The sequence below is a fragment of the Wyeomyia smithii genome, chromosome 2, assembly GCF_029784165.1.
Source record: "Wyeomyia smithii strain HCP4-BCI-WySm-NY-G18 chromosome 2, ASM2978416v1, whole genome shotgun sequence".
In the NCBI taxonomy this organism is placed as follows: domain Eukaryota; kingdom Metazoa; phylum Arthropoda; class Insecta; order Diptera; family Culicidae; genus Wyeomyia; species Wyeomyia smithii.
In genome coordinates, this window is record NC_073695.1 from 100956052 (window position 1) to 100980250 (window position 24199).

A 24199-nucleotide genomic window follows, 5' to 3' on the forward strand; every position below is an offset into this window, starting at 1 on the left:
CAGAACCAATTAACAGTGACTCTGTTTTTCTTTTCCCACTAGACCGTCAGCAGCTTCCTGTGTATCCGGTCAACAAAACAAACGGAAGGGGTCGGTAAGATACTAACCTGCACTGGAAACTGATTGATCGACCGGCGAACGGGTCAAGTGGTGGCTTTAATTAAGCTATTCCGAAGGAAGGGTGGAAACCGCAAACGAGTGACGAGGATTGCTGCTAGTTTCCTTCTCGAGTACGGCGCTGAACGCGTTTGCTTTTCTGCTGGGAGAATTATCATTACGAGTGACAGAAAAAGGATATAACCACACGCTCTTGCAGGCGTTCATAGATTAAGCCATCCCCTCTAGCGTGTAGTTAGTGAGATAGTCAAAAGTTTTAGTGCAACCATAAAGTACAGCGTTATCCTCGTCTACAGCAATGGGAAAGCAAAATAGCAAACTGAAGCCAGAGGTGTTGGAGGACTTGAAGCAGAACACAGAATTTTCAGGTGAGTAAACACGGAAAGCTCTTGAGGAATCTATCGGTTCTGTCGAGATGGGTTGGATATGGTGGTACGTGCGATTGGTTTGAGCTTTTCGTCAATCCAATTTTGTACGGAAGAACGCTTCGCAAATTAAATTAGTAACTAATCTCATTGTACGGAAATTTTCCCATTTCCATAGCAAGGTAATCTCAGCTTTCAAGACACCACAAACTATCTGTTGAGTCCAATTGAAACATTCAGTGCTAAGCAAAGCAACAACGCACGAAATTTTATCGCAAAAGAACAGTATAAACTGAGTGCAGCTTGCCCGCTATGAGCCAACATCTTTTCATCTACTTTTTTGCCTGTGTTTGAACGAAGCGAGTTTTACACTCCGGTTGTTTGCCCGCAGACAATTCAAACACACTTTAGCTGGAATGGAATCGGGAAATCACATCCACTCTATTGTCCTCGGGAAGAGCAGCAGCAGCAGCACTACGGAATAGAAGCTCCTGCATAGCGATGAACATTCCAAAAGTTGACAATTGGATTTCCGAGTTCGGTTTGTCTTTTTCGTGCAATACTCTCTACATTAAATCTGAATGAGCAATAAAAAGCAGTGAGTTTTCAAAGGCTTTTCGAATGTTTGTGTTTAGGTGAAGAAACAATTGACGGCATTTAGTTTCAACTCACAAAATCGCAATCCCTTATCGGATTCCTTCTACCTGCTTCTCTTTCAAATTGGCCTGATGCCATCTGCGATGCTACCGAATCCTGTTTCCTGTCTTCGAAATAGTCATGTGAAATAGCTAGGAATTTATTGACGGTACCCGAGCAGCAAGCAGTTGAATACGAAATCGGAACACTTCAGATTTTTTTTCAATTTTGGATACGTTCTATCTGTGCATCTCGGATCGCACGACGGGGAAGAATATGTGCTTCGTGTCGATGATAACATGGCTGCTAACACATTGTAAATTGGAATCCAAATTTCGAGCAGTCTGTCTAACAACCATGCATGGAAAGGTGCACATGCAAATCGGAGAAAAGAATGTTTGAGATCAGTGTTAAATTATCTTAAAACTTGAATGCTCAAGTGAAATTGATTTAAAAAAAAAAACAAAACAATGGCTGCGAACATATTATTTTAGTTTTGACGGTTTTTTATTGTAATGGAATCAGAGACACTTGTAATTGGATATTTAGGTCAGATAATCATTAACTCTCGACTGGCTCAGTTTATCCGCTCCTTTCATTTCATTTCAGCTGACTAACACCTTAAAGTTTTTCAACAGCTTGATTTAACTTTTCGTATTTTTTTTTAATTAAAACAACGCGATCTTTTTTCTCAATGAGAAAACAAGATCCCAGAAGAAGAGTATGATAAAAATTTACAACGAATCCCGACTACTTTTTGTAGGACGGTAGCAGTTTAAAACAGAACAACTGCTTACACTACCAGAAACTAGAAAAGTCTTTGGAAATTGTATATATTTCCAGAACAAAAACCCAGGAAAGAATAAACTCAGCAAAATCGTGAATGTATTTTTTCTAACAATTCTCTCTCTGGTTCTCTTTTTATTTTAAAGTTAACTGAAAAATACCCTGAAATCTGACGAGGAGCATCATTTGGAAAACTCTTCACTTAAAAACCAAATTGGATTGAATTTTCGATTAAAACTATAGCGAATCAGATTTGATTTCTATTTCCAACGAATTCGGTTTTATTGAACCATTTCCAAGCTAGGACACCTTTTCGTAAATAACAAACGATTCATCCTGATGCAAGAAGCCTGTCATACTTACCTTTTATGGTTAAACGCAACGCAGAAAAATATACAGTAGAAGAAAACGAACTGAATTTCTATTTTTAACAACGGCTTTTCCCGTTAACACGCAAGTTCATTAAGCAGACAGTATGTGAGTAGAGGAACAACGAAAACTAAGCGAACTGGAAATATGATACAGATTTGGAAAAATATACCGCATCCCGACGGGACTTGAACCCGCAATCTCCCTGTCTCCGGCATGGTGTTTTGACCAATTAAACTACGGGGGACGGTGGTACTGTTCCACAATCTATATCGTATCACATTCCGCTGTCGACTTATTCTATTGCTCATCCCTAACTACACACACTGCTGTGCAAGCGTTATTTATGGACTGAAAGGAATGTCTCATCACACACAGAAGAGTCAGCTGATGCTGATAACTCTTATAGACCTGTGTGATCTGTATCATATTTCCAGTTCGCTTAGTTTTCGTTCTTCCTCTACTCACATACTGTCTGCTTAATGAAGAAGAAAACGAGTTTAAATAAACGAGACCTGTGCGTTGATTATATTTTCGCCTCGGTGCCGGAGTTGAGAATACTTTCGCCTTAAAAGCGGTTGCGTCTCGGCATGACGCCGCTGGTTCCGATTGGCGACGGCGACAGCACATTCACTGTGGGTTCTAGTACTGACATATAAAATAAATCAATTTCTGGAAACACTGAACACGCATAAAAACAAAAGGACTCTCCAGAGTAACTCTTCAGCAATTTATGCTTATTTAAATAAGATATATTCGACATGGATATGCGTGAGAAACTTATATTTGATGTTCATCGCGTTTATGCTAAACTTTTACTTTTATAGTATTTTTCCTGAAATTATTTTTTTTCCTGAGTTACGATCAGCATTGAACGAGTGAATATGACATGCGTCATGCACTAGAAAGATTTGCTTGTAGTTCACGAAAAATGCGCACCGTAAGCTTTTAGACATTGAGACTAACATTTGAGGAAAGCTGTTCCTTTTCAAAATATTTATCAGATTCTTGGCAAAAAGAATATGTTCAATGGTTAAAGAATCCTTGATAGTCACCTGGCATGTCACAAAATTTTATTGCAATCGAAGTATATATCTAGTCGAAACAAACCGATTGCTATATCTACTCTACATCTCTCTATCCAAAAAAATCCATCTCGAAAACCCGTAAAGTACCAAACATAAATTAACACTTCACGTCCTTTCACGCCACACAAATTACAGCACTCCAACCGCGAACCCCGTTTCGACACAATGTATTTGATGTATCATCCACCTGAATTTCTCTTTTCACTTCAATTTTCACCCCATTTAGACGCAGAGATACAAGAATGGTACAAAGGTTTCCTGAAAGACTGCCCCAGCGGCCACTTGTCGGTGGAGGAATTCAAGAAGATTTACGGCAACTTTTTTCCCTACGGAGATGCAAGTAAGGTAAGTATTGCGCAATATAGTTTCGTTGTACGTGATGCCCTTAGGTAACCGCGCCGAACCAAAGGTTAACGCAGCATTCTTTTGAAGCAACCCCGGAGTTAAACCCTACCGTAATTTCGTCCGTAATTGGCGCAAACAATTTGCGTTTTGGGATATGACTTTTGTGCTGGTGTTTGCTTAGGATGGAATTTACCCCGAGACTATTACATGAATTGCAGTTGATTAAATATTGATTCAAAGAAGTCTAATAAGCTAGCTTGAACCTATTATCTGAGTGAGCGCTCAGTATAACCATTATGATCTCCTTTAACGTGAAAATTTCCTCCTCTTCCGGCTTAATTTCCCTGAAGGAGTTTTCATCTGTGTATAGGTACTGATGAATATTTTAGATTCTTTCGTTTCTCACAAGAGCTTCGCTCTTTCTAGTTCAAAAGGGTCCGCAGTGGAGCAGCACATAGTAGATTTCCGCTGCAGGTGAAAATAGAAGGGTTCGCGTGCTTACAAAATGGTTAGAAGGTTTAATTTTTTGACCTTTAGCACATTCTGGTGTGCAACGAAAAGATTAAATTTATTTTCGCTCTACGGTGCAAGCAGAGTCGGCTAGTGATATGCTTTATCTTACAAGACTTGGCGTTTTTGTGAAAGCAAAAACGGTAACGAAATATGGCAAGCGTAATGCCGGTTGCTGGTTTGACGCTGTCAAAGATTAACTTTGTGGGCCATGGTTCGAGCGAAGAGTGGCCTCCTCCTCCGACACGTTTTTGATTGTGAATATTAAATTTTTCACTGTCTGGAAAATAATCTTTGCTTTAGGTTAACATTAGACAACGTGACAGACAGTACTGGGCAATATGGTTTGTGGTATCGAATAATAATTCATGACACGTTTTATAAAGTAGCGTCTATACAAGGGTATGTGGGGAACCTTTTATTAATAAGAGATTGATTTTTATTTTAAAGCCTATTCCAGTAATCAAAGATGATGATCATTTCTTCGATGTTTTTCTTGCAATTAATTGTATTAGATTTTAATTCAAATAGGAAATTGTTTGAGATAATTATTTTCAACATGATCAATAAATTTTTTCAGATGACCACCTGTATTTCTCCATAGGCATTCCGCAACCCATCAATTACTCAGAGTTACTGGTATGATTTGAGCTTACAAATCTGAAGACTATTCCACTGGAGCCTCTAGACACAACAATTAAGTTCGACAGTGTTTTCCAATTTTTATAATCAAAGTTTCAAAGAATACCAAATTGTTCGAATATTGTCTACCAGAATTCAAGATCTAAAAGGTTCTCTGTCAGAGGGGGTGTCCCTCAAGGTTCAATCCTGGATCCATTTCTGTACAATATATTCACTTCAGATCCTCCTGATTCATCGGTGGGATGTACAACGACATTGAACTGATTGTATCAACCATTTCCGTAAAATGAAAAAGTCTTCGTGTCATATGCAGTCTATCACAAAGATCCTGGAGCTTCATCTCTCGAATCAAACATTAGTCACGCTGTCAAGATAACTGAGATTATTGTAACTTGGTTTGACAAGATTAAATATCTGGTACCAATAGAAATTATGAACTTCGTTTAGAAAATAAGCTTGTGATTTACAAACTAATTTTCAAACCAGCCAAATACTTTATGCTCTACCGTATTTGTCAAGCCATTGTTTAACACAAAGGAAATACACTGCAAAGGATTATAAATGAAATTTTGAAATCGTTTATGGTTTGTACACTCGGCTTGCTGCTGTAGGAAAATTAAAAACTTTATCAAGTATAATTATTACAATCTTTTGACAAAAGTTATTGCAATCATTCCATTGCTACGACAAGCTCTTTTTAGATTTATAGAGGCAGCAATTACTTCTCATGGACTTTTCAGATTGGAATGACTTGTTGAATGCTTTTTAATGGCATTTATTTAACACTAGCTGACCCGGCAAACTTCGTCCTGCCTATTTTACTGTTCAATTTAATAATTTTAATCATTTCAAATTCATTGATTCCTTGCGATTTTTTTTATATCGTTTGAAATGATTGGTTTTATCGGAATGACAATATCCTTGACTTTTGGCTTTTGTACATCACCTCTATTCCGGAAATATATTGGGTGCATTTCAGTTATTTTCATTGTTTTCCAGAAACTGAAGTGGTCATCTTCGAATTCAAAATGGTGTCCAGGGTCAATACTTGGCTTCTTTACATCATTCTGATTACGGACATATCCATATGTAGTAGTATTCGGTTATTTTCGGTTGTTTCCCCATTTTACAATTAAAAATGGTGTCTGAGGTCAATTTGTAGCTTCTTGCATCATTATAGTTCCCGTGATACTCATATTGGGTGGTATTTGGTCACTTTAGGCTATTTTTCAGAAACCGTAAGTCGCCATTTTGAATTTTAAAATGGCATTTGGAGACAATTTCTGGCCCCTGAGCGTCACTCTGGTTCAAGGAACACTCATATTGAATGGTATTTGGTCATTTTCGGCTGTTTTACAGACACCGGAAGACGCCATCTTACAATTCAAAATATTGTCTGAGGTCGATTTGTAGCTTCAGTGCATCATAAAAGTTCCGGAAATATTCATATTGGGTGGTATTTGGTCATTTGCCGCTGTTTTTCATAAACCGGAAGCTGCCATCTTGGATTTCAAAATGGTATTTGGAGACATGCCAGAAGAAGGAAGGGTGTCGAAACATTATGGACATGTTTGTTACACCTAAAAACATTCATCTGCCAAATTTCCATTTACTTGATTAGTTCTCGAGATGTGCAGAAATTAGTGTTTCATTTGTATGGAACCCCTCCCTTTCAGAAGAGAGAGAAGGGTGTCAAACCAATATGGAGATATTTGATACTTCTTAAAACATCCACATGCAAAATTTGGTTCCATTTGCTTGGTTAGTTCTCGTGATAAGCAGAAATTTGTGTTTAAATTGTTTGGAACCCCTCCCTTACAGAAGAGGGATGGGTGTCGAACCATTTTGGACATATTTGTTATCTCTAAAAACATTCACATACCAAATTTGGTTGTATTTGGTTGATTGGTTCTTGAGCTGTTCGAAATTCGTGTTTCATTTGTGTGGGACTCCTTCCTTATGGAAGAGGGAGGGGTGTGAAACCATTATGGACATATTTGTTACCCTTACTAACATCCACCTGCCAAATTTGTTTCCAACTAGTTTGTTAGTTTTCGAAATATGCAGAAATTTGTGTTTCATTTGTATGGAACCCCTCCCTTTCAGAAGAGGAGGAGGGGTATCGAACCATTACGGACATAATTTTTACCCAATGAAACATTACCCTGCCAAATTTGGTTCTATTTATTTGGTTTGTTCGTGAGATGTGCAGAAATTTGTGTTCCATTTGTATGGAACCCCTCCCTTCAAGAAGAGGGAGGGGTGTCAAACTAATGTGGGCATATTTGTTACCCTTAAAAACATCCACATGCCAAATCCGGTTCCATTTGCTTGATTAGTTCTTTAGTTGTTCAGAAATGTATATTTCATTTGTATGGGACCCCTCCCTTCCAGAGAAAGGAGGGGTCTCAAACTATCATAGGAACCTTTCTCGGCCTCAAAAACCCCTACATACAAATTTTCACGTCGATTGGCTCGGTAGTTTCCGAGCCTATACGGATCAGACAGACAGACAGACAGACCGGACTGCATTTTTATGGCTATAAGATTCAATTGTTTGACCTTCCATTGTACTCTAATTCAAGTCCATATTTCTCGCACAAAAACTGGTTAGACTCTACGCTTTTTCCATACTCTCGTTCTATACATTTACTTAGCAAAAAAAAGTAAAAGGTGGTATCCAAGACACGACCGCATGGTTGACGTAGGACTACGTCAATTATTATTCACCCAACTTTTTAGTTATATATGAGGTGGTCCTATCAAGGACCGTTTTTATTGTTCTTGTGGACGCAAATGATTGTTGCTATTCACATAAGGTCATTCACTATAAAAATGCTTGCTTCGTTTTGAAAAATTCATCACGCTACCCAATTTTCAAAGGATTTAATGAAGACGGTTATAGTTCAACTTCACAGCATTTCAAACTACATGCTACACGCAACAGCGTAATAAACTGCTGCGTGGTTGAGAGTGCTGCACTCTTGGTGTCTGCTTCCATCCGACAAGAGAACAATTTTATTATCTTCCTTCCAAGCCACAGCACGATACAACGTATTATTTTGTGTTGCATTACCGAGAGCTCAATCGGTTCAGTTCCACTGTTTATCAACACGAAATGAGATTCATTTTTCTGTACCTTTGTATTAAAAATAAAATTTCTTTGCGTCTTGCGAAACTGGGAAAATGACATAAACTGCAAAGAAGGTAGAGCCCCATACAACACGGGCCACAAATAACATCAGGAACAAAAAGTGAGTTTGTGATCGGTTAGCCGTCTTCTCCAATTGACTTCGAGTTTATTTTTATTTTTTGGTTTGCTTTTGAAAAGATATGCTAATGATTATACCGAAAGTTTGGGGAAAACTTCTCCTGTCGGTTAAGACATAACTGTTCGAGATCTGTTTAGTGAAAGTAAAAATGAATGCATTCAAAACGGTACTTGGCACGCACGATTCTACACTATACCATTCTGTTCTCGGTTATAGATGGGATTGGTGATTTTCATTATTTTTTTTTATTGAAAATTTGTCTAAGCTATTATATTACAAGTTTGGAGCAGCCTTAGCCTTTCGATCAAAATATTGGCCTCTAGAATCTGTACATTGGTATTGAGATTATATGTATTTGAAAAGATGACATTTTCGTTACACTTATCACAGATGCCACCTTACTCAAGTAAGGCGTAATCCTACGTCAAGAATTTATTAAAATATAAGATTTATATTCATGAATGGATATTCCAGCATATCTCTTGAATGATTAAACCAATTTCCATCCAACATAGCCAACGTTGTTTTTGCACAAGAAAGGAAGTCATTGGAATAATGGAAAACTGGAGGGACAATCACCGGAAAAAGGACGGGAATCTCAATTAATAAGGATGTTAAGTTTTTTCCTAACTCTCTCTTTTTTCGTAGCCGCAAGGTTACAGAGTCCGCATTAGTAAGCGGGTGGTCGTGGGTTCGAATATTAGTAGAATCAGGCCATTTGGCTGCCAAAGGACTTTAGCATGGGTTCATTCTCAGGCTTCCCACCAGGTACCTTTCCTTCAATCTGAATTCTACAGTACCCAAATAACGGAACCCTTCGAAGAATGTTGTCCGCTGAAACGGAAAACCTCTAGCAGGGACGTATCTTGATGGAACAATAAACTTGAAAAGCTTAGAAAATCATCCAGAAGGCTTTTTAACAAAGCTAAAACTACCGGTAATTGGACAGAGTATAAAAGGTGTCTAACCGAATACAATCGAGAGATTCGTAAATCGAAGAGAAGGGACTGGAAGCTTACATGTGAGCAAGTTGAAAGCTTGCCTGCTGTAGCCAGACTTCACAAGGCCCTCTCTAAAGACCACACCAATGGACTAGGCAGTTTGAAAAATAAAAATGGTCAATTCACAACAGATTCTCAGGAAACACTTAGTGTCATGATGGATAAACACTTCCCTGGCTCGACTCATTCGACTTCTGATAACGCACAGGACTTTTATATAGCTCAGTCTAGCTCAATTCATGACAAGACTAGAGTTCAAGAAATAGCCAGTGTTATTTTCACGAGGTCAAGAGTTGAGTGGGCAGTGGATTCTTTCAAGCCCTTTAAATCGCCTAGACCGGATGGGATTTATCCAGTGCTTTTACAAAAGAGTAAGGATATTACAGTCCCCCTTCTGGTGGAGATGTTTAGGGCTAGCATGATACTAAGCTACATTCCTAGTAAATGGCGAGAAGTCCGCGTCATATTTATTCCTAAGGCTGGAAAACGTGACAGGACGAGTCCCAAAGCATACAGACCAATCAGTCTAGCGTCTGTCATTTTAAAAATGATGTAAAATATCATCAATCTACATATCAAAGTATCATATTTGAACAGTAGACCATTGAACAAATTCCAGTTTGCCTACCAAGCTGGTAAATCAACTGAAACAGCACTTCACACGTTGGTTTCAAAACTAAAAAAGTCTTTTGATGCCAAGGAAATCGCACTGGCAGCTTTTCTTGATATTGAGGGAGCATTTGACAACGCCTCTCACGAATCTATAAAGAAAGCTATGATAAATCGGGGTTTTGACATATGCATCTCGAACTGGATACTTGCTATGTTAGACAATCGGTTAATCACAGCCAATTTAGGAAGATCAACTTTAACGACAAAACCAACAAGAGGCTGCCCTCAAGGAGGGGTTTTATCTCCTTCATTGTGGTCTCTGGTAGTCGATGATCTTCTTAACAACTTAACAAACCTAGGTTATGAAGTCATTGGATTTGCTGATGATATTACTATCTTAGTTAGGGGCAAATATGGGCCTACTATTACTAATAGAATGCAAACTGTCCTAAACTACACACTCAAATGGTGTAAGCAGGAAGGACTAAATGTTAATCCTTCTAAAACAGTCATTATCCCATTCACAAGAAAGAGAAAGTATAATATTGCAACTCTAAAGCTGGGAGAAACACAGTTGGAGCTATCCAAGCAAACCAAGTACCTTGGTGTCATGCTTGACCATAAGCTTAACTGGAACGACCATCTGGAGTACGCAATCTCAAAAACCAACAACGCTCTTTGGGCTTGCAGCAATACATTTGGTAAGAAGTGGGGACTCAAACCAAGGATGATTCATTGGATTTACTTGGCTATAGTGAGACCCAGAATAACTTATGCCTCATTAATGTGGTGGCCTAAAACTACACAAACATCAGCTCAGAAAAAGCTGGATAAGCTACAACGTCTGACATGCCTATCAATAACTGGAGCATTAGCCAGCGCACCATCTAAAGCCTTAGAAGCTCTTTTGTATCTTCTACCTGTGCATCAATATGTGCAACTTGAAGCGGAAAAAGGGGCTCTCAGGCTCAAACGCGTTAAACTTCTTCTGGAAGGGGATCTAGAAGGACACTTATGAATCCTTAAAGATTTTCAACTGAACAACTTAGTAACAATGCATGAAGACTGGATGGAATCCAAGACTAACTTCAATATTCCCTTCAAAGTGATTGAATCCTCTCGCAGCGAATGGGAAGAAGGAGGCCCTACAACTCGCCCAGGATCACTCTTGTTTTTCACAGATGGCTCTAAAGTGGGTGAATCTAGTGGTGCTGGGGTTACTGGACCAGGAATTAATATATCAATTCCAATGGGACAGTGGCCCACAGTCTTCCAAGCTGAAATAAATGCTATCCTAACATGCACAAATATTTGTTTAGCTAGAAAATATAGATATGCCAATATCTGTATTTTCTCTGATAGTCAAGCAGCTCTAAATGCACTTAAAGCCTACACATGCCAGTCGAAGTTAGTTTGGGATTGTATTTTATCCCTACGACAACTGACTGTAACAAACGATGTAAATCTATACTGGGTGCCTGGTCACTGTGGTATAGAAGGAAATGAAAAAGCCGATCTCTTAGCAAGAATTGGTTCTACAACTGCATTCTTCGGACCGGAGCCATTCTGTGGGGTTTCTACATCCTGCCTGAAATCAGAGCTCAGAGGCTGGGAAGCAATGATGATTGGTGCCAACTGGAGGGCTACTCCCAATGCAAGACAATCTAAACTATTCATTACACCTTGTAATAGAATCACCCGCAACCTCCTCAGGACAAATAAAGCTGATCTGAGTACGTTGACTGGCCTACTAACTGGACACGGTCCGAGTAGGTATCACCTTAAAAAATAGGTAAACTGACAGAAGACATATGTCGCTTCTGTAATCTTGAAGTTGAAACTTCGGAACATCTACTGTGCCAATGCGGCGCATTATTTCAGCGAAGACAGCGTATTTTTGGAAAAGGTGTCCTTACGCCTAACGAGGTATGGAATGCTGAACTAACAAAGGTAATGAATTTTATCAAAGAGGGCATTCCTTCTTGGGGGGAAATACAAAGTCCTCGGGCGACCGTCACTGATACCCATAGTGATGGAACGAACTGACAGTGCGTATATATTAACGCGGAGTATACCACAATATATCTAACTAATGGTAGCAGTGGTCATAAGCTCCTACAAGGGAAGAAGATCCAAATAAGTCCCTGTTATAATAAAACTGGAGTGAGTAACGTATGAAAGTTCTCTTCAGGAAATTGTAATTAGGCGATATTGTTAGGATGAACAGAGGCTCGGTAGTAGAGTAGTAAGCTTGAAACGAAAAGGTAAAACTTACACACAAGCACGGATATGAATGATAAGCGTATCACTTACTTAAATAGTGATACTGCCAATAATATGAAGTGCGGAGTACAGAAAACATCTGGGCAATATCACAATTTATCTAATCTCTGGTCGCAGTGATAAGTCCACATAGGAAAGAAAAAGTTTTTTCTTGCATAATGCAAACCTTCCGAATGAACTTCGATTTTTCAGACCTTCGGGCATGTCTGGAAGTCTAGACACCGGAGGCTACTGTCCACAGATCGGAGTACAATGTTCGACATTATTTTTAAATCCATGGTGGCGACATCCGAAAGCTGCATAAAACTGTGAAAAAACCCTGAAATACTGTTATTTTTAGAACCAGGATGACGCTTAAAAAAATGGAAATATGTGTCCAACGAAATTGTGAAAGTCATAATGGTCGGTTTCCCGAAATCTGCAAAAATCAATTATATACTCGCAATTTGGATATTTTTGGAATCGGGATGATATCTGAATACCAAATTTAAATCCAAGATGATAACTTCTCGTTTCAGAAAAGCTGAGTGAAATTGAGAAAATGATTCAAAAACCCTCTAATAGTGGTATTTCCGGAACCAGAATGAGGTCTAGAAACCGGAATTCGGTATCCGATGGCGTTTTGAAATTCAATGTGGTCACTTCCAGTTTTAGTAAATCTGTGAAAACCGATCGTATATTCCAATTTCCTTCAAGATGGCATTCAAAGTCCAAACGTTGATGTCTGGCATTATTTTCAAATCCATGATGCTGACATCTGTTTGCTGGAAAGCTGGGGCAAATTTGAGAGACTACTCAAATACTCCTCAACATTGGTATTATTCAAAATAACAGGATAGGCAAAATTTAGATCAAACTTGAAATTTTGTGACTTTGCCATATATTGTTTGATTTTAAAAATTCGAAAACCATTAAACTGGGAAATTTTTAAAGTCTCATTCTCTGACCACAAATGCGGCTTAGGAAGTAGGAAGTATTTCTGAGTTCTGGTTTGCCGTGCGCATGTAGGCACCTGATTCCTACAGAGAACCATTTCCGGGTTTCATCAATTTATGGGTACAGGACAATACTGCAATCGGCCTATACGAGTTGTGATCGAATGCAGGTTTCACAGAAGGAAAATACATAACATTTGTATGTATTAATCAAAACTTTCAGTGAACTTCACTACAGCGGGTGAATTACCCATCGAAGAATACGATCGCTGCAAGGAGGGGCCATTTAGCAGTCAACTGCTTGAAAAATGTTTTTACTGTATTTTTTTTTCATTCTCGCTTATTTTCCGTCGGTCTAGCTCCGCCACTGTTGGTGTGCCAATCATCGACGCCCAGGGAGGCGACTCCACCCAGGACCCTAACTCACGACCCGTTAATTAACGGACCGGCGCCAACGGCTTTACTTCCTCATGCGATGGAAGGCGTGATCCCAGAGATTTTTCGCCTCAGAAAATCTCCCGGTGTCGGCAAGGATTCAATCTAGACCAGTTGGGTTGGTTGTGAGTGGATCACGCCACCCCCATCGACACCTATGTCGGCGTTGGGGTTCGAACCCAGGCGTCGAGCGTGCTGTTTTTACTGTAGGTAGAAATGCCAGTAAGAGACTTTTAAGGGGATCAGTTATGTTGAAATTATTTAAGCTCCAGTCTACAATATCTGAAAACTTTAGCAGTCCAGATGCTGGTTGAATCTTGGATGATAAAGAAGGGAAAAGGCATTTGGGCAGTTTGGATGTTCCTGAAAGGCCTGGAAACTCCTTGCGGGAATTTAATTTGGCCAAAACGGCAGGAGCTCGCTTTGGATTTTCAACAGCACTTTTTTCTTCGAAAGTATTTGCCTTATCAGATGGGAATCTTCTTTGACCTTTCCTTGAAAGTTTAGGAGAAGAAAGGTTTATTCTCTTCCTTCCGGGCTCGGCAAAGCAGGTTTTCCAACTGAATCAGACTCATCAGTCGACAACACGTCAAAAGGAATTGGGGGAAACCAGTTTGGTGGCAGCGGCCTCCCTAAGGATTTCTGCAAAAGTGGGCTTAGAGTGCTCTTTCAGAGACCGCTTGATTTGTCTTGGCGCTATTTGTACGCGGTACATGTGGACAGCTCATGCGGAGTCTGCCCACAATAGAGGCACTTCTTAGCATCCTTATCGCAGGCGTCATTCGCATTTACCGCTTTCTTCCTTATTGGCGCAGTGGGTGGTCGTATGTCCCAACTGCTTGCATTTGATGCAGTTCATCACCCGTGGTACAAACAAGCGCACGGGTAGACGCACCTTGTCCACCTTATATATAGCTCGGCAGTGCAGATCCGGCGAAAGTCACCCGAAAAGAGCCTGATTGGGTGTAAGTTTGTATACCCTGGTTGAACGATACTGAATGCAACTGCTTTCAATCCAGTATCCTAACCGACTGAAGATTGGAATACTTAAAACGGCCGTTTACAGCATTCAGCAGGTCCTCGATGGTCAAACTCGAGCCGGTGAACACACCGTCAATCTCCACTGTGCGAGCTGATATGTACACGTGATACTTTAGCGTGGAAAAAGATCACAAACAGCAACCTCGTTTACTAATCTGAGGCTTGACACTAAAACAAGTTTTTTCGGGCGGATTTTAGTAATCTCGGTCACAGCTGAAAACCGTTCCAGATCTTAACAAATCTGCATTGTATTCAATGCCCTTATTGTGGGCTGCAAAAATACAGCTGGGGCCCTTCCGTAATCCTTCCGGGTACTGTTTTAACCAAGGTTTCGTGCGGCTGCCTTTGCAAACCTTGGCTGCTTGTTTCGTCTCCTGAATCGCAGCAGTCAGTTTTTTCTTCGTCTACACGCAAAAGTCTACACGCAACTTCTCTCGCTCGCACGCGTGCACAGAATGACAAATAATAATTATTCACAATTTACAAGTGTTGCCATAAAAAATCAGCAACGCTTTTGTGGCTTTGTGGAATGGAGGGTTTTGCTAGTTTTTCGGTGAAGCTAGCGTTGATTACAAAATGTTGTGAACCGAATTTTGTTTCGTTTTTTTTTTGCAAATCATTTAATGGTACTTTTTAATGACCAAATCCATCGAGATAAATCGATCGTGTATTATAGCTATTTAAATCTAGTGAGTTCACAAGTTGTTGTTTGCTGCTTGCACTGCTCCATTAGTAGCAGTCACTAATACACTCGACGTGAGAAATAAAGTGTCGGTATATGATACATATTCTGATTTCATTCTGTGTCAATGTATTCGCAGCACAACTGTTGCTTTATGCGTTTTACACATTTATTGTACGATTTCTGTGCAACATTTGTGCGAAACGGGAAGACACAATGATTGTACAAGACTTCAACTTTTGCGTGTAGTATTAATCTGCCTTAGAGAATGCAAAATTGATAGCATCAGAACTCCTGTTATACTTTGGACATTTTAATTCATAACGATAAAAGTAGAAAAAGGGTTTTTATAGACCGTTCCGATAATTATAAATACACTTACGATCAACCGTCATTTCAAATAACGTGCAGTATTCAACCAAACGTTGGCTGCGTCCTGTTGTTTAAATCCAAAAGAAACAGATGCTGTCATTTTTCAACATTTAGTGCGAAATTTTGAAAATGCGTGGCCTTTCTCCCGAGCAAAGAAAGCGAATTGTGCACAAATGGGGCACAGTGAGTGGTCTTTCTATAAGAAAATCAGCCAGAGAAGAAGGTATAAGTGTCGGAGCAGTTCAAACTGCATTGCGGAAGTATTGTGAAGAGTGTACATTTACTGATGCCCTAAGACGTGGTAGAAAACCCGGGCCTGTTGATCCCACAATGGACAAAAAGGTTAAGGAATACTACAAGCGGCATCCTTCAGTATCAGTACGAGATGTGGCGAGAAAGCTTGTAACCTCGGCGAGTAACGTTATGCGTGCCAAAGGAAGAATGGGTCTGCAGACCCGTCGGAAGCAGAAGCAGCCAAAACGAAATCCAAAACAAGCTGAATCTGTGAAACCGAGAGCTCGGAAGCTTTACGACAAACTTCTGACCAAAAAATGGGGTGTGTTATCATGGATGACGAAACCTACATAAAACTGTACTATAAGACTCTGCCAGGACCGCAAATTTATACATCACCGAAGGAAAAGGATGTCCCTGGACCAGTGAAAGCAATTTACACCGAAAAATTCGGCAAGAAGGTAATGGTTTGGCAGGCCATTTGTGAATGTGGGAAAATATCTCGTCCATTCTTTACGAATGACACAAAGCAAAGCAAAGCCTTGGTGCTACATTCCGATTCGGAACTTGACCTTCTGTTTACTATACACAGACTTCGCAGCCAACTGTTTGAGTGTACAGGACAATTGCGGGGCTAGCGCTACGATCCTACTGACACTAACAGTCTCTCCTGAGCCGAGACTCGAACCTACGACAACTGGCTTGTTAGGCCACCATCGTACCTCGAGACCAGCTGGGGATACGAATGACACAATGAATGGTAAAATTTACGTGAAAGAGTGTTTGCAGAGAAGGTTGTTACACATGGTTAAGCAGCATAACAATCCTCCAATCTTTTGGCCCGATCTTGCTTCCTGCCATTACTCTAAGGATGCACTAGGGTGGTATAAAACAAATAATGTCACATGTGTCCCAAAGGAGATGAATCCTCCAAACTGCCCTGAAAATCGCCCTATTGAAACTTTTTGGGCTTTGACCGAGGCAAAGCTGAGGAAATATATCAAACCAGCGGACAATGTTGAAAAATTTAAAAAAGATTGGCTTAAAGTGGTAAAAATGGTCGGAGAACACACTGTGCAAAAGCTTATGAGTAGTGTTAAGAGAAAAGTTAGAGAACTCGCGTATCCTACGAAAAATAATCCCAACTTGAATTGAAACTGGAAAGAAAACACTTATTATCTATATTTCAGAATAAAATGACCCGAAAAATCCTGTATTTTTTGTTTTATTCAAGAAGTAGATGTATTTATAATTTTCGGAACAGTCTATATAAGGCCGCAGTCAACAGCCGAACATAACTTATGATAATTGCCGTTTACAATATTTACCTAGACTGCAAAAAATTTAAATCGCTCTTATTATGCATATTCATTTATGTTTGTTACGTGAAAAGCCTTTGGGAACTCAACAGAATCGTACATCTAGTCTTCGAGGCATTCCACGTGAATTCGCAAATTGATTCGAAACTAGCTTCTCCACTCTAGTTAAAAAAATACTACAAGGTATACAGCTCTAGGGTTGTATGAAATGGTGACGTGGGACTAAACACTGTAATTAGGGGATTTTTTGTTACAAAATACACAGAGCCTGCAGACAGAATCAAGGTGTTTGCTCAGCGACTGTACGTATTTTTATTTTCAGCCTCCCCTGGAAATCAATTTTTTGAAATATATTCAACAACACTCGAAAGAAAATCCTATATATTCGGCGATATTAGTATTAGCCTGTAGTATTTTTTTGTGCAAACGACAAGGCACAAGCATATCATTCTTGTTGAAAAAGCACCAAAACTTTCTCGTAATGCGTCAAAGTCAGAATTAACTCTATATCCTCGAAAACCAAATCCAATAATACTTACGTTATTTTAATAAATGGTTTTGTCTTATTTAACTAAATCTAACAAAATTATTAAAAAGTTCCAGTAAAAAAACCATAACAATCCACAATTCCATTTTTGTTTTTTGCTTGACAATTTTTTTCATTTACAACTACATTAGCTGTATTACGAAGACTGCTAATGTACCTACGTTTATTATGGTAAAGCTTTGAATAATAATATATCATCTAACCATTTTGAAATGTAAAAGGAGATTCTAATGAATCTTAGTAAATAAACCAAAAATTCACAAGCATTTGCAGGCTCTTACTCTTTTATAAATGTGTATATGTGGAATTTACTCTTTCGATACTATCCGGTCACGATTATTTAGTGAATATCGAAGATAAACTTGAATAAATATCCGTTGCAAAATTCACAATTCTTGTGGAATAGTTTATGGTAACCATATTTATGAGATAAACTTTCAATCACCATCAACAGCAGGATTGCAGTTTTTCCTCGATTGCACACGAATAGAAATGTACGAACAAAAGTGTGCCACTGCAATATGAATAGTACCGCTGCAGTACGAATAGAAGTGTACCGCTGAAGTGTACGAATAGAAAAGTACCGCTGCAATCATAGACGACGAGAGACCTGCGGTTCTTTACGCCACTGGTACTGTTGCTTTTACCAGCATGTTTTCTTTCAAGACATCAGTTTTTATGAGGTTTTGAAAGCAGGCTTAGAAATTATCCAGGAAAGGAGGTTGTTTCAAACTTTTCGGAAAACTTTTACCTTCGAGACCACATTTTAGTCTAAGCTCATGGAAGCAAAAATAAATCGACCTATTGGGACGGGGAGACTCTGTCAATTTTTATATCGATATTGATACAGAGAATATCACGGGGAACAGATGGTGTCAATTCACGCCGTCTGTGCTAGGGATGCTCGCATGTAATTGTTCGCGTAAGTTTTCCTGTAACTATTTATCAATTTTCACCGTTGAGCAGTGAAGTAATAATGATAACTAGCGTTTTATAAAATTGTTACACATTTTATCTATCCAACAACACATTGGTCATTGTTATCCATCATGTGGTTATGCTGCTATTAACGTTTGAAATCTGACACAACATTTGCCAGTTTCATTTCCAATTTTACAGAATGCATCCCAGTATAGTAAACAAAGACGTAGTCCCACGTCAAAAATACATTTGTATTCGTATGTTTATTCATATGATTCATCCAAACCTGTCTGAAGTATCGTCATGTAGGAGCTAATGAACTCAATTGCGTCAAACAAACAAACAGCTCCGGCATATGTGTAATTGATCAAATAAACATTCGCTGTGTGTTGAGTGTAATTATTTTCTGTCTCTGCATGTCTTAAAATTGATTACCCCTTAAATTTTTCTTTCACAGTTCGCAGAGCACGTATTCAGGACTTTCGACGCGAACGGTGACGGTACAATTGATTTCCGGGAATTTCTATGCGCTCTGAGTGTCACATCCCGCGGAAAACTAGAGCAAAAGTTGAAATGGGCCTTCTCAATGTACGACCTAGACGGAAACGGGTACATTTCTCGGCAGGAGATGCTCGAGATTGTCACTGTAAGTTTTTCGCTCATCATTTGTACTGCTCGTATCATCACCAACTTTTACATTTGTGGCTTCCAGGCAATCTACAAAATGGTTGGATCGGTAATGAAAATGCCGGAAGATGAAAGCACACCTGAGAAGCGGACGGACAAGATCTTCCGCCAGATGGACCGCAACAAGGACGGCAAACTAAGCCTGGAGGAGTTCATCGAAGGTGCAAAAAGTGATCCGTCGATCGTACGGCTGTTGCAATGTGATCCGCAGGCGCAGTGAGCAATTCCATACACACACCTTCTCCATCTTTGTAGGAATCGACGGCGGCGCTGGGCGCATCAGCACTGGCGCCGGCGTCGATTATCTACCACTGCTACTGCTACTACTACTTCTACTATAACTACTATTAAAAAAATTGATGAGAATGAAAATTGGCTAGCAATCACAACAGCTGAAGATGCGAGTTCAAACAGCGAAAAATGCCACCGCGTATGCAACCAACAACACAAACAAACTTTGCAAAACGCTAAAAGTAACTCCGATAACATGAAATCTAATAATTATAAAATTTTACTATTATATAACAATATTTATTACAAATCACAGTTTATAATTTACAAATTGAGAAAAAGATTAAAACTATTAAAACACTTACAAATAAGCATCACAAAAGTTTAAACACAAAACAAGTAAATAAACTCAACTTAAGGAATCGTTGAATCAGCTGCAGATTTTTTTTAGATACATATATAAATAGTTGAGCGAGTTTAAATGTAAATATATTTTAAATTGATATTTCTTTTCATCGCTTTTTGTGGACGATTGTGTCCGTTCCACTGTCATCTGCATCATCGATAAAGGGCCACCCTTGCGCAAATCGAATAGCTCTAGTTCGCACCATATCGAACCGAATCGCCTCCTCGTTCGGTGATTCACCAGCTGTCTTCGAGAGCAAACTGACCGATACCGATCGCGCACGCGGCGTTGTCCTATAATTACACCTCCCCCTCCCCCCTGCATCCTGCTGCTGTTCGTCCTTGTTTTCATCGTTAGTAGAATTTAAAAATGTTTAGGCTCACCCTTGGGGTCTTTATTAACGCATAGAGATAAATCATGTTTAAGATCTAGCTGCTGTTACCTTTAATCCCGCCAAATTGGAATTTCCTTTTAAAAGCCCCTGTAATCTGTATACATAAATGAAAATAATTAAAAGAAAATTCCTACGTCTTTTCCGCTATATTGGATTTTTAGGATTGTTGAAAATAGTGTGATACTACCCTCTAGCTATACTAAATCTTTGTATTCAATCGAAAGGAATATCAATGAAAAATATTGAAAGAAATGCCCTCCGGCAACATTCGCTCGGAAGTCCGATAAAGGAGAGTATTCTGAGCGCGGCAATACTTCTGAGCCTTGACTAAGCAGGAAAAGATCAAGTATCGATATAAATTGTTAATTTCGATTCGAAAATACTGATCTATCCCTTGTGCCATTTTCTCCGAACAAGGCTCTAGGGGCGTGTTCTGCAAAAAATTCTCAAAAGACAAAACGTACAGAGAATAATTGTTTGCGGAACTCAAAAGCCCTCCTGCGCTGGAATGTTGCCGGAGAAGCTCTTGTCCGCCCATATTCGCTTGCTGGTGACCACCATCATCTTCACCACCACCAACACTTGCAAACATTACAACAAGAGAACGGAATTTTCAAAGAGAACAATTCGGGGCCTAATCAATTGTGAATACGAATACAGTAAACAAAGTCAAACAAACACACACACACAAACGAACAAACAAGAGTAGAATTATTCGCTGCCTCCGCGAATTCACATTAGCACATCTGCCTAATCGATTGAAACTGCAAATTTAAATCTAAAACCAATCCAATAGTTATACAAAAATGAAGAAACCTTACTCGCGTGCACGCGAGGGAATGACGGAATTGAGAGATAAATACAAGAAGAGAAACAAACTTCCTGTTTCCGGTGAAATGTATGTTGCTGGAGAAAAAAAAAGAGAAATGTAACAATGGAGAAGACAAAGAACTAGAAAAAGATACATAGCATTACGGTTGTACAAGCAAGAAAGGTTGCAATTGTTAACTTGACATTTAGTGAGTGTGCTAAAATGGTTTAATTGAATTAAAAAAAAAGTTCGGAAGAGATTGCAATCGAAAACTACGGTAGGATTAAATTTCCCTCAAAGTATTGAACCCATTTTTTATATGTAATACAATTCGTAAGTGTTTTGATCCCACTCCCAATTATTTATTATATTAGATTATTTTAGTCGTCTTTCGGAGCCGCACTCCAGCCCTGTTCTTTGGAGTCGAGTTATGAACTGACTGACCACCGCTAACTGTCGCGTTTACCTAAGTTGTGCCACGATTTTCCCCCACTAACTTTTGTCGTAATTTTTTCCCCACCATTTTATACACTAGCAGACAGCATTCTTCTGTTCGTTAACTAGGTTATATTAAAGACATGTTCGAAGTTTTTCTTTGTTCACAGGTTTCACAATGCTAGCTTGTTTGTTAGTTTGACGCAACATTTCATACGTAATTTACGGTTGGAATGTTTGAAACAACAAAGCACAGCAAGTGACAGACCGATTATGCTAACTGAACTTTTGTACAGTCCTTTTGAATAAAATAATGTTCCCCATATTTTTTTTTTTACTCTAAGTTAGTTTGTGTTTCAATTTAGTTTTATTATTTGAAAGAAAATTCGTAGTGTTTACCTTCAGTATTAGGATGTTAATCTCGAAATATTGCACCAATGTCAGTGCTAGTTTTATAGTTTGCGTGCACAGTGTGTCCTTAGATCATAGTTAACCAGTTTTGCATTTGTTTTGGATTTTTTTTTCTTCAAATTTACTCTTGCTTCGAGTGAAGCCGAATAGGACGTGTTATTCATCCTGTTAAACAAACTCTTTCACTTCTGTCACTCTAACTAACAAAAAAAATAAAGTTTCTGCATGCGAATTTTAATGTATTGTAAACTCGGAGTAATTTTCAGGTTTAGAACCGGATACTTTCATAAACTTTGCGGAATATCCATGCTACAGTTCTAAGATAACTTCTCTTTCTACACACTTTAATCCTATAAGGACTAGGAATCTTTGAAGAGTTTTCCATTTTTCAATTAATACTCTTAGAGCAAAATATACCTATAGCAAATCTAGTTGATGTTGCAAGAATACAGCTTACATAGCAAGGAAACCTCCCGAGAAAATATTCGCGATAAAGCGAAAGCGCAAGATTGTTTTTAGTCAATGCAGCTAGCAAGTAATGAAATAATGAAGAGGAAGTGTTGAGCGTACAGGCTCAGCACCGGACACACGCACACATGCAAAAACAAAAAAATGCAAACAAAGTCAAAACGCACCCATGTCAATAACGTAAAACTATGGCACCGCCGAAGAGTGCTGCAAGTGCTGAGGGAGAGGCTAAACTCTAAGCCTGATTGAATTGAATGTACCTCCAAGTTAGTAAAAACAAAAACTTTAAAGGCGCTCATAAATACATTTTACTTCAGATGCGTTACATTTGAGAGATTGTTAAGTGGGGGAAAAAATGATGAAAAATGTGAAACAACAGCTGAAGTCATTACTTAGATAGTACTGTTTTATTTTTGATGAATTCAAAACAATACCAAACTAGTACATACGACACAAAATAAATGTGAAATTACCGAGCAAGTGTTTTGCTTAGTGAACAGACCGATTACGATGGCACGCGTTTGTTGGAAACAGAATGGTTTGATAGAGTCAGTAGGAGGATGGGTCTATAAGCCTATTTGCGTTATTGTAACATTCATGAAGCTAGTTTCGGGTATTTTAAACGGTACTGATGGAGAAAACGATAGAAGAAAATGATGATAACTAGCTGATTAGTGACACCAATTGCTTCAAACCATGGTCATGATTCACGGAAAAAAATAGTCATCAGAATATCTTTTTCATTGAAAATGTGTTGTCTGTTTATCCACTTTACGCTTGACGGATGCTTATTCAATTCCAAATTATATATTTTTTGTAGTATTTGTCATGATTTTTAGATACATTAATAACAATTCATTCAAGTAAACTTCATTGTATCGAAACGTTCATATTTTCCTGCACAGAAAAACCGAAATTAAGGAAATATTCCTAAAATTAACAAAGCCCTTACCGAGCAACATTTCGTTAATTATTATCGCTGGCCTTTTACATCCTGCAACTCTAGAACCATTTTTATCGATTAATTCGAACTTTCGAGGCGATGTTGCTAACTACCGTATCAAGTTTCTTTTAATTTCATCCTCATCCTTTTACCATCTTTAGAATATTTCTCTACAAAGTCTTCTTAACTTTCATACACAGCTTCCATACATTTTTTCATTCCATTGCAGTTTTTTCCACAGTTTTCAAATATGAAAAAATCGTTCAACGACGTCTGGATAAAGAAGAATTCATTTTTCTGTTGTCTTTTTGTCGTCCAGATTACACGTATCTATGGGAGCTATTCAAAGCACGATAAAACATCATGTAAGTTATGGTTTTTGATTAAGTGTTTGGACATAACATTCTGGCAGTCAATATTTTGAAAAGTCGATCTTGTCTTGTTTTAACCACAGAACTATTCAAAGCGTAATTGTCCCAAACATTCTTCTCTTTATAAAAATCATAGTGTTACAACACGAAAAACATTTTAAAAAGGCGTATCTTAAATAAAAAATACCTAAATGAAACGTTTCATTAAAAGTTCGTGCGAATGTGTTTACTTAAAGCATTTCTTACTAGAATTATATCAAAAACCGTTGTTTGCAATCAAAATGTATAACTTATACAAGAAAGCATGAACTTCAAAAATGTACCAAAATTTGTTCTGCCAGAATTTTTTTAGAAAAACGGTTTGTCTATCTGGCGACAATTTTACTGAGTTTCTAATTCACATCAATCATGGGTAAACTTTCCATATTTTCTCCAAGTCGAGAGTTTAATTTTCTATAACTCGTCCGTAGACAACATTTTAGTAGAGATTAGAGTTTTTGAGATACATTTGTTCAATTACTGCATTCTAC

At 38.6% G+C, this 24199-nt stretch overlaps 1 protein-coding gene across 2 annotated transcripts in view; it reads left to right on the top strand.

The window, feature by feature from the left end:
• Window positions 1–22831, top strand: part of LOC129724685 (neurocalcin homolog) — a 324802-nt gene extending 301971 nt beyond the window's left edge. For both annotated transcript variants that reach the window (XM_055679787.1, XM_055679788.1), the window contains exons 2-5: window positions 43–485; window positions 3588–3706; window positions 18970–19158; window positions 19225–22831. In XM_055679787.1, the coding sequence (XP_055535762.1) occupies window positions 416–485; window positions 3588–3706; window positions 18970–19158; window positions 19225–19419 (573 nt within the window). In that variant the 5' untranslated portion in view covers window positions 43–415 and the 3' untranslated portion in view covers window positions 19420–22831. The remainder of the gene's footprint in view (window positions 1–42; window positions 486–3587; window positions 3707–18969; window positions 19159–19224) is intronic.
• Window positions 22832–24199: the final 1368 nt, after the last annotated feature.